At 41.5% G+C, this 17,877-nt stretch overlaps 1 protein-coding gene across 1 annotated transcript in view; it reads right to left on the bottom strand.

The window, feature by feature from the left end:
• The window catches only part of vangl1 (VANGL planar cell polarity protein 1), a 60,616-nt gene that overhangs the window by 20,927 nt on the left and 21,812 nt on the right, over window positions 1–17,877 (bottom strand). The window contains exon 4 of the mRNA XM_063050741.1: window positions 9,480–10,084. Coding sequence (XP_062906811.1) covers window positions 9,480–10,084 — 605 coding nt within the window. The remainder of the gene's footprint in view (window positions 1–9,479; window positions 10,085–17,877) is intronic.

The following is a 17,877-nucleotide window of genomic DNA, read 5'->3' as shown; positions in this document are numbered from 1 at the left end:
ACCTCATGTTCTGGTGCTTGTATACCATTTCACCTCGCATCATTACTTTTACCATTTTCACATACACAATTTATTCCATATGAACTTATGCTTGTAAGTTTTCCTCTCTCCGCCTCCTTTGCATCTTAAAACCAGTATAGCTTTAAGACTGATGTACGTCACAGTGAGAGGCTTTGGTTCAACAGGCTTCGGCGAGAACAGGTGGTTTTAAGTAACCTTCCCCTCTTTGAATATCAGTACATAGCTAGCGCACTAAGAATGGATCCAGGGTTAGTGGTATGTTCTTTGTACAAGATGTAGGAACTCAGGGAGAACACCAGTCTCCTTGATAACTAAATCTGCATGAGGTACATCAAGCTGCAGCTCCTTAGAGACCATGTTAAGGAACTGGAGCTGCAGCTCAATTACCTTCGGTGCATATAGGAGAATGAAGAGGCAACAGACAGGAGCTACAGGGAGCAGATAGGAACTACAGAAAGTTGCTAACCCAAGTTGCAGGAGGCAGGTAGCCAGGTGACTGTCTGTCAGAGGGAAATTGAATAGACAAGCAGTGTAGAGTACCCCTGTGGCCACTCCCCTTACTAATAAGTATACCACTTTGAGTATTATTAGGTGGGTGAGGGGAGAGAAAACTATCTACCAGGGAGAAGCCGCAGTGACCATGTCTCTGGCACTGAGTCTGGCTCAAAAGAGGAGGCGGGGGAGGGGGGGAGGAGAAGTACAATAGCGACAGGGAATTAGAGGAGCAGACAGGAGATTCTGTGGATGTGACAGACATCCAGTTGGCATGCTGCCTCTCAAATCGTATCCACAGCATTTTCAAGGGGGAGTGTGAATGGCTGGAAGTCATGGCTCATATTGGTACCACGACATAGGCAGGAAAAGGGATGAGGTACTGAAGAGAGAACATAGGGAGTTAAGTAGAAAGCTGAAAAGCAGGACCTTCACAGTAACCTGTGGATTGCTGCCTGTGCCAAATGCCAGTGAGGGCAAGAATAGGATTATTTAGCAGATGAAAGTGCGACTGAAGAACTGGTGCAGGAGACAGGGTTGCAGATTTCTAGATCATTGGGATCTCTTCTGGGGAAGGTATGATCTGTACAAAAAGGACAGATTACACCTGAACTTCTGGGGCACCAATATCCTTGTGGGCAGGATTGCTCGAGCTGTTGGGGACAGTTTAAACTAATTTAACAGGCGGATAAGAGCTGAAGTGATAGGGCTAAGGATGGGGCAGTTGGTTTACAAGTAGATGCAATGTCTAGTGAGACAGTGAGGATGGACAGGCAGATGATAAAAATTGCAATCAGTGGGATGAGAGAGTGTAATATGGGGGCAAATCAAAAAGGGTGATGTATACAAGGCTGAAGGTAGTATATTTGAATGCATGTAGTACATGAAATAAGGTAGGTGACAGTAAAGATTGACAGGCATGAAATTGTGGGCATCGGTGAGTTGTCCCTGAAAGAAGATCATAGTTAGGAGCTTAATATCCAAGGGTACACATTGTATTGAAAGGTCAGGCAGGTGGGCAGGAGGTAAAAAATGAAGTTAAATCCTTAGAAAGAGATGACATAGGATCAGAAGATGTAGAATCCTAGCGGGTAGAGTTAAGAAATGGCAAGGGTAAAAAAGCACACTAATGGGAGTTAAAGGTCTCTGAACAGTGGACAGGATGTGGGCTACAACTTACAATGGGAGAGAGAAAAGGTATATCAAAAGGACAATGTTGGGATACTCATGGGGGATATCAATATGCAGGTAGATTGGGAAAATCAGGTTGGTGCTGGATCCTAAGAAAGGGAATTTGTAGGAAGCTTGTGAGATGGCTTTTTAGAGCAGTTTGTGATCGAGCCCACCAGGGAAAAGGCAATTCTAGATTGGGTGTTTTGTAATGAACCACGTTTGATAAGGGAGCTTAAGATAAAAAAAAATCATTTGGAGGCAGTGATCGTAATATGATAGCATTCACCTTGGAGTTTGAGAGAGAGAAGATAAAGTCAGATGTATCAGTATTACAGTGGAGTAAAGGGGATTACTGAGGCATGAGAGAAGAGCTGTCCAAAACTGATTGGGAGGGGGCACTAGCAGGAATAATAGAACAGCAATGGCTGGAGTTTCTGGGAGCGATTCAAAAAACACGCTGGATAGAAACACCCCAAAGATCAAGTAATATTCTAAAGGGAGACTGAGGCAACCATGGCTGACAAGGGAAGTCAAAGAGCATAAAACCAAAAGCAAGGGCATATATTGCAAAAACTAGTGAGATGTTAGATGATTGGGAAATAGACAATAGACAATAGGTGCAAGAGTAGGCCATTCGGCCCTTTGAGCCAGCACCGCCATTCACTGTGATCATGGCTGATCATCCACAATCCGTACCCCGTTCCCGCCTTCTCCCCATATCCCTTGACTCCGCTATCATTAAGAGCTCTATCTAACTCTTTCTTGAAAGCATCCAGAGAATTGGCCTCCACTGCCTTCTGATGCAGAACATTTCACAGATCCATAATTCCCTGTGTGAAAAAGTTTTTCCTCAACTCCATTCTAAATGGCCTACCCCTTATTCTTAAACTGTGGCCTCTGGTTCTGGACTCTCCCAACATCGGGAACATGTTTCCTGCCTCTAGCGTGTCCAATCCCTTAATAATCTTATATGTTTCAATCAGATCCCCTCTCATCCTTCTAAATTCCAGTGTATACAAGCCCAGTCGCCCCAATCTTTCAACATATGACAGTCCCGCCATCCCAGGAATTAACCTCGTGAACCTCCGCTGCACTCCCTCTAGCAAGAATGTCCTTCCTCAAATTTGGAGACCAAAACTGTACACAATACTCCAGGTGTGGTCTCACCAGCACCCTGTACAACTGCAGAAGGACCTCTTTGCTCCTATACTCAACTCCCCTTGTTATGAAGGCCAACATGCCATTAGCTTTCTTCACTGCCTGCTGTACCTGCATGCTTACTTTCAGTGACTGATGAACAAGGACACCTAGATCTCATTGTACTTCCTTTTTCTGACTTGACACCATTCAAATAGTAATCTGCGTTCCTGTTCTTGCCACCAAAGTGGATAACCTCACATTTATCCACATTAAACTGCATCTGCCCACTCACTCAGCCTGTCCAAGTCATCCTGCATTATCTCAACATCCTCCGCACATTTCACACTGCCACCCAGCTTTGTGTCATTTGCAAATTTGCTAATGTTATTTTTAATCCCTTCATCTAAATCATTAATGTATATTGTAAATAGCAGCGGTCCCAGCACCGAGCCTTGCGGTACCCCACTAGTCACCGCCTGCCATTCTGAAAGGGACCCATTTTCTGTCTGCCAACCAATTTTCTATCCATTTCAGTACCCTACCCCCAATACCATGTGCTCTAATTTTTCCCACTAATCTCCTATGTGGGACCTTATCAAAGGCTTTCTGAAAGTCCAGGTACACTACACCCACTGGCTCTCCCTTGCCCATTTTCGTAGTCACATCCTCAAAAAATTCCAGAATATCAAGCATGATTTCCCCTTCATAAATCCATGCTGACTCGGACCGATACTGTTACTGCTATCCAAATGTGCTGCTATTTCATTCTTTATAATTGACTCCAGCATTTTCCCCACCACTGATGTCAGGCTAACTGATCTGTAATTCCGTTTTCTCTCTCCCTCCTTTCTTAAAAAGTGGGATAATATTAGCTACCCTCCAGTTCTCAGGAACTGATCCTGAATCTATAGAACATTGGAAAATGATTACCAATGCGTCCACGATTTCTAGAGCCACCTCCTTAAGTACCCTGGGGTGCAGACCATCAGGCCCTGGGGATTTATCAGCCTTCAGTCCCATCAGTCAAAAACACCATTTTCTGCCTAATGTGAATCTCTTTCAGTTCCTCCGTTACCCTAGGTCCTCCGGCTACTATTACATCTGGGGGATTGTTTGCATCTTCCCTAGTGAAGACAGATCCAAAGTACCTGTTCAACTCATCTGCCATTTCCTTGATCCCCATAATAAATTCACCCGTTTCTGTCTTCAAGGGCCCAACTTTGGTCTTAACTAATTTCTTCCTCTTCACATACCTAAAGAAGCTTTTACTATCCTCCTTTATATTCTTGGCTAGCTTGCCTTCATCGCTCATCTTTTCTCCCCGTATTGCCTTTTTAGTTATCCTCTGTTGCTCTTTAAAAGTTTCCCAATCCTCTGGCTTCCTGCTCATCTTTACTATGTTATACTACTTCTCTTTTATTTTTAAACTATCCTGGACTTCCCTTGTCAGCCACGGTCACCTCTTACTCCCCTTAGAATCTTTCTTCCCCTTTGGAATGAACTGATCCTGCACCTTCCATATTATTCCCAGAAATACCTGCCATTGCTGTTCCACTGTCATCCCTGCTAGGGTATCTTTCCAGTCAACTTTGGCCAGCTCCTCTCTCATGGCTCCACAGTCCCCTTTGTTCAACTGCAATACTGACACTTCCGATTTTCCCTTCTCCCTCTCAAATTGTAGATTAATCATATTATGGTCACTACCTCCTAATGGCTCCTTTACCTCGAGTTCCCTTATCAAATCCGGTTCATTACACAACACTAAAACCAGAATTGCCTTCTCCCTGGTAGGTTCCAGTACAAGCTGCTCTAAGAATTCAACTCGGAGGCACCCCACAAACCCCCCTTCTTGGGGTCCAGTACCAACCTGATTTTCCCAGTCTACCTGCATGTTAAAATTCCCCATAACAACCGTAGCATTACCTCTGTGACATGCCAATTTTAACTCTGGATTCAACTTGCACCCTATATCCAGGCTACTGTTTGGGGGCCTGTAGATAACTCCCATTAGGGTCTTTTTGCCCTTACAATTTCTCAGTTCTATCCATACTGACTCTACATCTCCTGATTCTATGTCGCCCCTCACAAGGGACTGAATTTCATTCCTCACCAACAGAGCCACCCCACCCCCTCTGCCCACCTGTCTGTCCTTTCTTATAAAAAGTCATAAGATGAAATTTGAAGGTAAGCTAGCCACTAAGAGGATATATGAAGTTTTTTTCCCGAGATGTATACACAGAGTAAAAGAGGCAGAAGTGGATATCAGACCACTGGAAAATTAAGTTGGAGAAGTAGTAACGTGGGAATGGCAGACAAGCTTAATATGTATAAAGTACTAAGAAGGTGGTATTTGGGAAGCTGAAAGATATGAAGATAGACAAGTCAACTGGACCAAATGGAAGACACCTCAGGGTTTTGAAAGAGGTAGCTGATAAGATTGAAGAGGCATTAGTAGTGATTTCCCAAGAATCACTACATTCTGGAATGGCTCCAGAAGACTGAAAAATCTTATAAGGAGGGAAGGAACAGAAAAAGGAAATTATAAGCCAGCTAGACTGACTTCAGTGGTTGGGAAGATGCTGAGGTATTTTGGAAGCACATAATAAAATAAGCCAAGGTCAGCATAGTGGAAATCATGCCTGACAAATTAGTTGGGAGTACTTTGAAGAAATAACAAGTAGGATAGACAAAGAGTCAGTCGGTGTTGCTTACTTGGATTTTCAGAAGGCTTTGACAAGATGCCACACATAAAGCAGTATAACAAGATAAAAACCATTCTATTGCTGCTGTTTTTCATGTTAAATGTTAATGTTTGGATAATGGAATTGATGACTTTGAGGCCAAGTTTGCGGATGATACGAAGATAGGTGGAGGGGCAGGTAGGGTTGAGAAAGTAGTGACTTTGCAGAAAGACTTAGGAGAATGGGTAAAGAAGTGGCAGATTAAATATAGCATAGGGAAGTATATGATCATGCACTTTGGTAGAAGGAATAAAGGTGTGGACTATTTTCTAAAAGGGGAAAAAAATTCTAAAAAGTTACAGGTGCAAAGGGACTTGGGAGACTTTGTGCAGGATTTCCTAAGGTTAACTTGTAGGTTGAATTGGTGCAAGGAATGCAAATGCGATATAGCATTCATTTCAAGAACTAGAACATAAAAGCAAGGATGCAATGCTTTATACGGTATTGATCAGACCACACTTGAGTATTGAGAGCAGTTTTAGGCCCTCATCTAAGGAAAGATGCGCTGGCCTTGGAGAAGCTCCAGGAGGTTCACGGGAATGATTCTGGGAATGAAAGGGTTAACATACGAGAAGAATTTGATGGCTCCAGGCCTGTATTCGCTGAACTTTAGAAGATTGGGCAGGGGGTAGGGGGTCGTTCTCGTAGAAATATATTGAATATTGAAAGGCTAGAGTGGACGTGAAGAGAATGCTTCCGGTAGTGGAGGACCAGAAGGCACAGCCTCAGAATAGAGGGATGTCCATTTAGAACAGAGAAGGAATTTCTTTCAACAGAGGGTAGTGAATCTGTGGAATTCATTGCCATAGACATCTGTGGAGGCCAAGTCTTTGGATATATTTAAAGTGGAGGTGGACAGGCTGTTGGTTATCAAAGATTACAGACAGAAGGCTTGAGAAGAGGGGTGAGGGGGATAATAAATCGGACATGATGGAATGGCAGAGCAGACGCGATGGGACTAATGGCCTAATTCTGCTCCTACAGTTGCAAGGAAGTTTGTGGACCCTTTATAATTTTCTGGTTTTCTGCATTAATTACCCATAAAATGTGGTTTGATCTTCATCCAAGTCACAATAATAGACAAACACAATCTGCCTAAACTAACAACACACAAACAATTGTGCTACTTCTCATCATTACTAAGTACACCATTTAAACATTCACAGTCTAGGTTCAAAAAAGTATCTGAACCTCTGGGATAATGCCATCTAACAGAAGTTATTTGGAGTCATGTGGTCCAATCAATGAGATAGATTGGAGGTGTGAGTTGTTGAGATGCCTTAAAAAAGACACAGAAAGGGTAACAGCAAAAGACCTGCAAAAATCTATACAACTTGCTAAAGTCTCTGTTCACGTGTCCACTATAAGAAAAACACTGAACAAAATGGTATTCACGGAAGGACACCAGGGAGGAAACTACTGCTCTCCAAAAAAAAACAACAACATTGCTGCCTGTCTTAAGCTTGCAAAAGACCACCTAGATGTTCCCAATGCTTCTGGGACAATGTTCTGTGGACAGATGAAACAAAAATTGAACTTTCTGGCAGAAATGCACACCGCCATGTTTGGAGGAAAAAAGGGCACTGAACATGAACAGTAATATCTCATCCCAACTGTGAAGTATGGAGGAAGGAACTTCATGGTTTGGGGCTGCTTTGAGTAGCATTTGTGGGAGAAAAGGAATTGTTGATCATTCAGGCCGAAATTCTGCATCAAGATTGATACTACTCGATCCTTTAGCAGAATATTGCTCCAGGTTCCAGCATCTGTGTTTTCTCTCATCTCCATGAAACTAATGTATATGCATTGGAAACCAAAAGCAGAATGAAGCCAGTCCATGCTTCAGAACTATCAAGAATGGAACATATTATTGATAAACATTCATAAAGGAACAATAAAAAAGGAAAAACTTTCTGAAAACGAGACCAGAAGGAGACAAGCTGCTAAAACAAATAAACAGAAGGCATAAACCTGAACAATTAAAGAGATGCATAATAAACATGCAAGAGGAAGCAGGTTCCAATAGCCCAGAAGTCTGATAGAAGAAATAATATAGAAACAGATAACATCCAGAAATCTATTGATAAAGGACTCAAAGAATCTGAAGATAATGCTAAATTATGATAGTACAAGAGAACTGGTAGAACAAGTCTGAAGGGCCAAATAACTTATTCCTGCACCTATTTCTAATGTCCTCAGACCTTTTCAGCACTTGGTACATTAAGTTAGACAGAAAAAGAAAGTTATTAGATTGCTATTAAACGATCATATCTGGGACAGTGCCGAAGTAAGACTTGGGAATCTAAGTATAATTGCAATAGGTTACCTTATAGCGAACTGCTATCTAAAAAAAAAATGCAATGTAGTACTATGAATGATTATGGTCTTCCTAACACCTTCCAGTTTTTATATTAAAGATTAGATAATCACCACTAGATTTAATTCAACTTTCTCTGTATTTTGTAAGTTGGTGGTAGGGTGTGCAGTTAAAGAAAAAGAATTCACTTTAGTTATACAAACTAAGAAAGCAATCACAGAATGGGGAGGTAAAAGCTGAAAAGATCACATTTCAACTAGTTTGTTAATGAAATTGGGAATATTAAATAAAGGTAACAAGATGGATTCAGGTTCTATTTCTGATACAGTTGCACTACTCTGTCAGTCATTCAGGGAGAGGATTACATTACCCTTCCTTTTTTGATGGCTAACACGATTGATTCTATCAAATAATGCCAAATTAGTTTATAACTTATAGACAAAGACAATAGGTGCAGGAGTAGGCCATTCGGCCCTTCGAGCCAGCACCGCCATTCACTGTGATCATGGCTGATCATCCACAATCAGTATCCAGTTCCTGCCTTATCCCCATAACCTTTGATTCTGCTATCTTTAAGAGCTCTATCTATCTCCTTCTTGAAAGCACCCAGAGACTTGGCCTCCACAGCCTTCTGGGGCAGAGCATTCCATATATCCACCACTCTCTGGGTGAAAAAGTTTTTCCTCAACTCCATTCTAAATGGCCTACTCCTAATTCTTAAACTGTGGCCTCTGGTTCTGGACTCACCCATCAGCGGGAACATGCTCCCTGCCTCCAGCCTGTCCAATCCCTTAATAATCTTATATGATTCAATAAGATCCCCTCTCAGCCTTCTAAATTCCAGAGTATACAAGCCCAGTTGCTCCAATTTATAACAACTTTCACTCAGCAGGTGAAGGAAGTAGAAATGGGATACAATTCATATATGCTGATTACAAAGAGGACAATGCAGAAATTCATGAATAGTTAAACTCCAAAACAACCTTTTAAAACTAGCAATTGTCTAAAGATCATTAACTTTATTATAATTTGACCATAAATCTAAAGTAATAAACTCCTGGGATTTAACACAGATAATTAACACTGGCATCTACTGCAAAGTGAAAAAAAGCAAACTGCCATTTTCAGCACACCATTCATCAAATCAGCATAGTACTTTGTAAAAGAGGATCTATAGGTCAACAATGCAAACTTTTCAACCATTCATGGCAGCCGTGTGGTCTCTATGAAATATGATTTTTCTTTTCCTCTTCTTTCTTTGGTGATCCCCAATTAGTTGCAGCTCTTCAATATGCTATTCTCACTAACTTTCGAGTACTATACTATATTTTAGCATGTTAAAAGTATTAGCTAATAATATTTACACTGAACAACCAATTACAAACCCATATTCAATATTCATTTACACATTAACCTATGATTCACACAACAGTCCAATGCTAACTTTTACTTGGGGATTTAAATTTTAACCCAAGCTCTTAAATAGCCTTATTGGGCACATTGAAAAGCAAGTACAACTGAAGGGAAAAAAATCAGCAAGGGTAAAACTTTACTGGCAACAAAAAAAGTTCCTTTGAGCCATTTCCATTACGTACCTCAGTAGGCCCACACTGTAAAAGTGGGATTCTCCATCAGTTGACCGAGTGACTTTCACAGTAAACATAGGCTGCAGTTGACGCAATTCCAGTAGCACAATTGCCAGATAGTGGATAAACAAGAGGGCATCTACCAGTGAAACTGCATACTGAACAATTCCCTGATAATTTGGATCTCTTGAATCCAGAATGCGTACACCATAGAATAGCCAATAAGAAACCACAAACACAAAAATCAGCACCATTAGGAGTGCACGGAACACAAAAACCCGTGGCATCTGTGCCTTTGGTTTGCGGAAGAAGAGTGCCCAGGTTCCGATGAGAAGGATGAGTAGCTTGAAGGCGACAGAGATGAACAGCCCTTCACATACAGTACCACATGGGTCAAGCTTTTCCCGCCACAGTACTTGAGGCAGCACCATAAAGGCAATGGGAGACAAAAAGACCAGTATCCCAAGCACAGCAGCGATGGCTATCCCTAAATGTCGAGTGCAGTCCAGCCCACTATCATCCACATCCTTTGTGATCCTTGCAATGTCTTCTTGTGATATACTGTGCTCTGAAGTCCCTGTGATGGCTGTTGTGGTTTCACCCCAGTTATCATCCTGCAAGATAAATTTCAATGATCAGTTTTAATTTGATAAACTTACAGAAATTCTGCAAGTAAAACCAGAAACTCAGTAATCTCATTGTTTATAATCTGCCACAGAATGATACAGTATAGGCCAAACTGCCCCAATATATACCAAAATATTGCAGTAGACACACATTAAAGTGACAAATCTTAAAAACAGCCCCTGAAAGCAGCACTAGGTGTACAGTTCTGAATTATGAAGAACAGAATCACCCAAAAAAAATTCAGTATGTACTATAAGTAAATGGATATTTTATAAAACAACAGAATGATGGACGAGCTCAAGCAAAATCTGTGGGAGCAAAACGAGGTACAAGTTGACATTTTGAGTTGAGACCTTGCATTAGTACAGAGAGAGCACAGCATAAATTGCCAATATGTCATAATATATTGGTACAGGCTGGTAGGTGATACATGTAACTAAGTGGGGAGGGATTGATGGACTGATGTAGCCAGGTAGGGGCAGAAATGAGAAAAGCAGACAAAAGTAGAAAAATAAGTTCAAAGTAAATTTATGATCAAAGTATGTCATCATATACAACCTTGAGATTCCACTTCTTGTGGGCAAACACAGTAAATACAAGAAACAATAGAATCAATGAAAGATCATACCCAACAGGACAAACAACCAATGTGCAAAAAAAACACAAACTGTGCAAATAAAGGAAAAATAAATAATAATAAATCTGATTTCTTATACAGGTACAATCAAGTGGCAAACATCAGTCATCAAAATCTTGCTTTAAAATACAAACCCAAAAGGCACCACACCTTACTATAAATGCAAGCCTGAACCAGTTTTACAGTCAGAGTCCTATAAATTATGACTGATCCATTATTATAGGTACGACAATCCATATTAACCATCTACTTAATAAATATAGCCATTCCAAACACAAATAACAGAGGAATCAATAAGCGACAAACACCAGAAATATGCTGAATTAAAAAAGGAAATTGAAAGACTATAGAACATGAACAGAGTACACATTGTCCTGATAGTAATATCTACAGCTGGTATCATCCCCAAGACACTACACAATAGCATTAAACAGTTAGGCCTATATAGCAATATTTATGCAAACCTACAGAAAGCCACAATACTATACACCACTAGAATAGTCTGAAAGTTCCTAGCCATTGAGGAATGAGTGTGCTTGGCTATGCCTGTACCTCAGGTGTTACTAGCTTGAGCTGAGAAAAAATAAAAATAAAATAGTAATAAATATCAAGAACATGAGATGAAGAATCCTTTTAAGTGAGTAGGTTGTGGGAACAATTTATTTGATGGGCTGAGTGAAGTTATCCCCTCTGGTTCAAGAGCCTGATGGTTGAGGTGTAATAACTGTTCCTGAACCTGGTGGTGTATGTCCTGAGACTCCTGAACTTTCTTCTTTATGGCAGCAGGGAGAAGAGAGCATGGCCTGGGTGGTGGGGGTCCTTGATGGTGGATACTCAATGATAGGGAGGGCTTTACCCATGATGGATTGGATCATATCTACTACTTTTTTTTTTATACAGGATTTTGCTTTCAAGAGCACTGATGTTTCCATACCAGGCCGTGATGCAACCAATCAGAAAACTCTCCACTACACCTAACAAAATTTGTCAAAGTTTTAGATGACATGTTGAATTTTTGCAAACTTCAAAGGAAGTAAAGGTGCTACCATGCTTTCTTCATCAGGACCCAGGACAAATCCTCTCAAATTATAACACCGAGGACTTCAAATTTGCTGACCCTTGTGGATGTGTGGGAGGAAAGCATTGGGACTGTGTGTCACCTGAATTGAAAAATTCAATATTTAAATCTTTAAGTTGCATGCTATCCAGGCAGAATACGAGATGTTCTTCCAATTTCTGTTTGGCCTCCATAGTAAAATTTCACGTTTTTAAGCCTCCCATTTACTAAGTTCACCTTTGCCAGAAAACAACCTATCCCAATGCACATTTGCCAGATCCTTTCTGATACCAAAATTGGCCTAACTCCAATTTAAAATCTCAACTCGAGGACTAGACTTACCTTCTTCCATAAAGGCATTATGATCACTAGACGCAAAGTGTTCCCTTACAGAAACTTCTGTTACCTGCTGTCTCATTCCCTAACAAGAGTCTAGTATCACACTTTCTAGTTGGGACTTCTATTAAGGAAACGTTCCTGAATACATTTGACTCTTTCCCATCCAGCCCTTCTACACTATGGGAGTCCCAGTCAACATGTGGAAAGTGAAAATCATCTACTATTACAACCTTGTTTCATGCTACAAATGTGCTATTCTAATTCCTGTGAATTGTTGGGTGGTCCATAATATATCATTAATGTGGTCATACCTTTCTCATCCGTAAAGACTCACTGGACAAGCTCTTCTGTCTGTCTTCTGAGTACTGCTGTGATTTTCCCCCTGACTAGTTATGCCACCCCTCCCTCCTTAACCCCTCCTGCTCTATTACACCTAAAACAACAGAACCTCAGAACACTGAGCTGCCAGTCTTACCCCTTCTGCAAACAAGTCTCATTAATGGCTACAATATCATAATTCCACACGCTGACCCGTGTCCTAAGCTCATCAGCCTTTCCTACGATACTCCTGTAATGAAATATATGCAGCTGAGAGCATTAATTACACCATGCTCAACCGTATAAATTCTGACCTTGTATGTAGGCTTAATAATATCTTTCTCCAAAATCACTCTACTATCTGTTTTGGTACTCTGGTTCCCACATCCCTGCAACTCTGGTTTAACTCCTCCATGCAACACCAACAAATGTTCCCAATAGGATACTAGCCCCCTCCAGTTTGGATGCAAACAGTCCCTTCTATACAAGTTCTACCTTCACTGGAAGAACCCAATGATCCAAAAATCTGAAGCCCTGCCTCCTGCACCAACTCCATATCCAAGCGTTAAATTGTATGATCTTCCTGTTTGGACTCACTAGCACATCACATGGGATGCAATCCTAAGATCACAATCCTGGAGGTCTTGTCCATTAAGTTAGCACCTAACTCCCTGAACTCACTTTACAGGACCTCATCACCTATCCTACCCATGTCATTGGCACCAACGTAGCCATGACCTCTGGCTGTTCACCCTCCCATTTAAGAATGCGGTGGACTCGATCCAAGATGTCCCCGGCCCTGGCATCCAGGAGAAAAGAAATCATCCAGGAATCTTGTCACAGAACCTCCTTTCTGTTCCTCTAGCAACGAATTTCCCCCATTAGCTTGCTGCTTCTTCCTTCCCTTCTGAGCCTCAAGAACCAGACTCAGTTCCAGAGACCTGCTCATTGTGGCTTCTCCTTGGTAAGTTTCCCCACATCCACAATATCCAAAGTGGTTACTTATTATTGAGGGAACGGCCACAGAGGTACTTTGCTTTGTATCCTTTCCCTCTCCTGACAGTCACCCAGTTACTTCCCTCCTGCAATATAGGGTGACTATCTCCTTTTAACTCCTATTAATCACCTCCTCATTCTCCTGCATGAGCTGAAGGTCATCAATCTTCAGCTCCAGATCTTCAACATGGTCTCCAAGGAGGTGTATCTCAGTGCACTGTGCAGATGTAGTTACCAGGGAGATTGGACATCTCATACAAGGAATATACCACCAACTCTGGGCCCATTCTGAGCATACTAGTTATGCACTAACAGAAAAAAAGCACTTAAGCGAGTCTGCATCTGTGCTTGACCAAGCCTGTTGAGCCAAAACCCCGACCACTAACATTGCCCCACTCCAACAACTTTCACTTCGGACACTTCCACTTTTAATACTGTTTTCCTCAGATGGTCTTGAACACAAATGCCTCTGCAAGCAACTCAATAATTTACATGCAACATACATCAAAGTTGCTGGTGAACGCAGCAGGCCAAGCAGCATCTATAGGAAGAGGCGCAGTCGACGTTTCAGGCCGAGACCCTTCGTCAGGACTAACTGAAGGAAGAGTTTTAGTCCTGACGAAGGGTCTCGGCCTGAAACGTCGACTGCGCCTCTTCCTATAGATGCTGCTTGGCCTGCTGCGTTCACCAGCAACTTTGATGTATGTTGCTTGAATTTCCAGCATCTGCAGAATTCCTGTTGTTGTTTACGTTTGTTCAATAATTTACATTTAACTTTTGGAAATATTTTAAGCCCTCTGTGTGATGCGGCAAGAGCACCTAAAACTTTCTTATGAACTTAATCTCTGCCATCTGTCCCTGAACTTGTACAGTCCCTGAACTCATGTGGTTGGAAATCATGCAAAACAGATGAAAAGGATGCTTTAGTTTCAGCAGTGAAGAGCTGGATCCTGTCTAATGCATTTATTAAAAATTCTACCATTCCACTAGTACATTTCCTGTCTAGGGGGGAAAAAAAATCACTAAAGCTCTTGCCCACAAGATATTAACAAAAATTTTCTTGAGCAAAGCGTTGGGAAACATCTACATTCTAAGTCAACAGCAAACTACCCTCAAATGCCCATCCAAAATGCATTGTTTGGTATGATATTGGATGCAGTTTATTGAACTTCAAGTGTTCGGTGTGTGACAAGAATACACATAGATTAAGATGTAGCTGTCCTGTGCTGGCACCGGTGGGATCAGCAGTTGGTCTGCCACCTGTCTCCAGGAGAGAGAGAGATAAGGAAAACAATGGAGCAGCACTTGGAGATGTGTAATGAAGGGACGGGAGAGAGAATAACAGAAGGAGAGAGCTGTCAAGAGCGGCTCCCCCTTTGAACCCTGAACTGTTTGAAGTGATGGACAGGCGATACCCCAGCAGGGGGATAAAAAGGGACAGGTTCGCCAAGGCGACACACACGACACCTGAGGTAACAAGACCCTGGAAGCGATGCGTCTCTCACAAGTCGGTGGGAAGTGCCGGGCCATAAACGCACAGGGTGGAAAGGCACAATCGGCGGGAACCTGGTGTGTGTCCACCCTTGCCTGGGTGCCAGGTTCAGCGCAGGGAAACGATCGTATCTGGAAACGGAGGGGTCACGGTCGGTGACCTCAGATGACATCACAAAGGACTCGCCCGAAAGCTGACTGCGAAGGTCTGTCTGGAAGCCTTGAATATTCATTCATTTTTGCTCTCTCTCTCCTTCCCCCCACTGTCCATCGCCACGGCAGCGATTACTGCGAACTGAACTGAACTAAATTGAACTGAACTTTGCGTCACTTTGAAACTGGTCATTTACCCCTAGACAACGATAGAGCTTGATTGATCCTGTCATCTTAATTCTGTGTACATGTATGTTTATCCTTGCTGAACTGTTGCATTCATTATCCTTTTGATTAGAGTACTGTGTTGCTTGTTTCTTTAATAAAACTTTCTTAGTTCTAGTAATCCAGACTCCAACTGAGTGATCCATTTCTGCTGGTTTGGCAACCCAGTTACGGGGTACGTAACAAGTGATGCAAGAGGTGTGCAATTTACTGTAGGTAGAGCAACTTTAATGTTCTTCAAATAGACAAAAATTATTCAACTTCAGTTGGGTATTTTGTTAGTTATTCATTGAGAAAAATTACACAAGCTCAACACTTGCATTTACCTAGAACAATTTTTAAAAATAAAATTAAAAATCCATGTACTTTAAGAAATGATTTCCAATTCCAAATGAACACCCACAAATCAAAAATAGGACCAGAATTAGGCCATTTGGCCTATTGAGACTGCTCCGCTATTTCATTATGGCTGATCTACTTCCCTCTCAACCCCATTCTCCTGCCTTCTTCCTGCAACCTTTCACACCAGACTAATGAAGAACCCATCAACCTCCACCTTAAATACATCCAATGACCTGGCCTCCACAGCCACCTGCGGCAAGGAATTCCAGATTCACCACCTTCTGAATGAAGAAATTCCTCATCTCTGTTCTAAAGATATTCTCATCTGAGGCTGTCCCACCATGGTAAGCATCCTCTCCATATCCACTCTATCTAGGCCTTTCAATCTCGTTAGAATTCAATGAGAACTCCCTCATTCTAAATTCCAGTGAATAAAGGCCCAGAGCCAGCAATCGCTCCTCATGCAATAGGCCTTTCATTTGTGGAATCATTCCTTGAACCTCCTGTGAACCTTCTCCGATCTCAGCCCATGCTTTCTCAAAGGACCCAAAACTGCTCACAAGGCTCCAAATGATGCCTCACCAGTGCCTTATAAAGCCTCAGAATTACATCCTTGCTTTTACATTCTAGTCCTCTTGAAATGAATGCTAACATTGCACTTACCTTCCTCACCACTTATTCAACCTGCAAATTAACCTTTAGGACTCCCAAGTCTCTTTGCACACTGGATATTTGAATTTTAAACCCCACTTAGAAAATACTCTACACGTTTATTCCTTCTACCAATGTGCATGACCATACACTTTCCAACACTGTATTCCATCTGCCACTTCTTTGTCCACTCCCCCATCTGTCCAAGTCCCTGCTTCCTCAACACTACCTGCCCCTCCACCGATCTTCGTATCGTCTGCATACTTGGCCACAAAGCCATCAATTCTGTCATCCAAATCATTGACATACAACATTAAAAACAAGTGACCTTGCAGAACACCACTAGTCATTAGAAGCCAATAAGAAAAGGCTCCCTTTATTCCCACTCTTCACCTCCTGCAAATGCTATATCCATGCTAGTATATTTCCTGTAATACCATGGGCTCTTACCTTGTTAATCTACTTTATGTGTGGCACCTTGTCAAAGGCCTTCTGAAAATCCAAGTACACAACATCTACCAATTCTTTGTCTATCCTGCTTGTTATTTCTACAAAGAATTCCAACAGATTTGTCAGGCAATATTTTCCCTTGGAAATCATGCTGATTACAGACTATTTTATCATGTGCTTCCAAGTACCCAAAACCACATCCTTAACTATCAAATCCAGTATCTTCCCAACCAATGAGGTCAGGCTAACTGGTCTATAATTTCCTTTCTTCTGCCTCCTTCCTTTCTTGAAGAGTGGTGTGACATTTGCAATTTTCCAGAACCATGCCAGAATCTAGTATCTTGAAAGATGCTTCTACAGTCTCTTCAGCTACCTCTTTCAGGACTCAAGGGAGTAGTTCACCTGGTTCAGTTAACTTAGCTACCTTTAGAACTTTCAGTTTTCCCAATCACCCACTCCATAGTAGTAGCAACTACACTCACTTCTGCTCTGTCACTATTGAACCTTCAGCATACTGCTAGTGTCTTCCACAGTGAAGACTTATGCAAAATACTTATTCAGTTTGTCCGTCATTTCCTTGTCCCAAATGATTACCCTGCCAGCATCATTTTTCAGTGGTGCGTTACCTACTTTCATTTTTCTTTTATTCTATGTATATCTGGAAAAAAAACTTTTGGTATCCTCTGATATTTGATAAAACTGAACAAATACAAATTCTAAATAATTACTGGGTGTTGGAAAGATTAGTCAAGCCTCCAGTACAAATATAAACAGATTGTCCTGACAAACTCTGCTTTGACAACTGATACAAACCACCTGTGGGTTGGTAATCTAGAAAATCTCAGGACACGGTCTAAATAGAGGGAAGGAAAATTATTTAAGATTAGTTAACACAGTATGCATTGATACCAGGTAATCAAAGACTTGGATGGAGGAATTTAAAGGAAAATTTGAGTTCACTGATTATAGCTTGCCATATACAGCTGAATTCCCAGTAGGTAATTCACAGAAGGGCAATAAGATGGAAGATCTAAAAGGGGCATTAGAAAGGGAAAAGGAAATTACTAAAAAAAAAAGGGAGTGCAAGATCACTTACAGATTTGAAATGGTAAACATTTGTT

The sequence above is a fragment of the Mobula hypostoma genome, chromosome 6, assembly GCF_963921235.1.
Source record: "Mobula hypostoma chromosome 6, sMobHyp1.1, whole genome shotgun sequence".
Taxonomy (NCBI): domain Eukaryota; kingdom Metazoa; phylum Chordata; class Chondrichthyes; order Myliobatiformes; family Myliobatidae; genus Mobula; species Mobula hypostoma.
The sequence above is the reverse complement of the archived record's forward strand: the minus strand, read 5'-3'. Positions and strand labels throughout refer to the sequence as shown.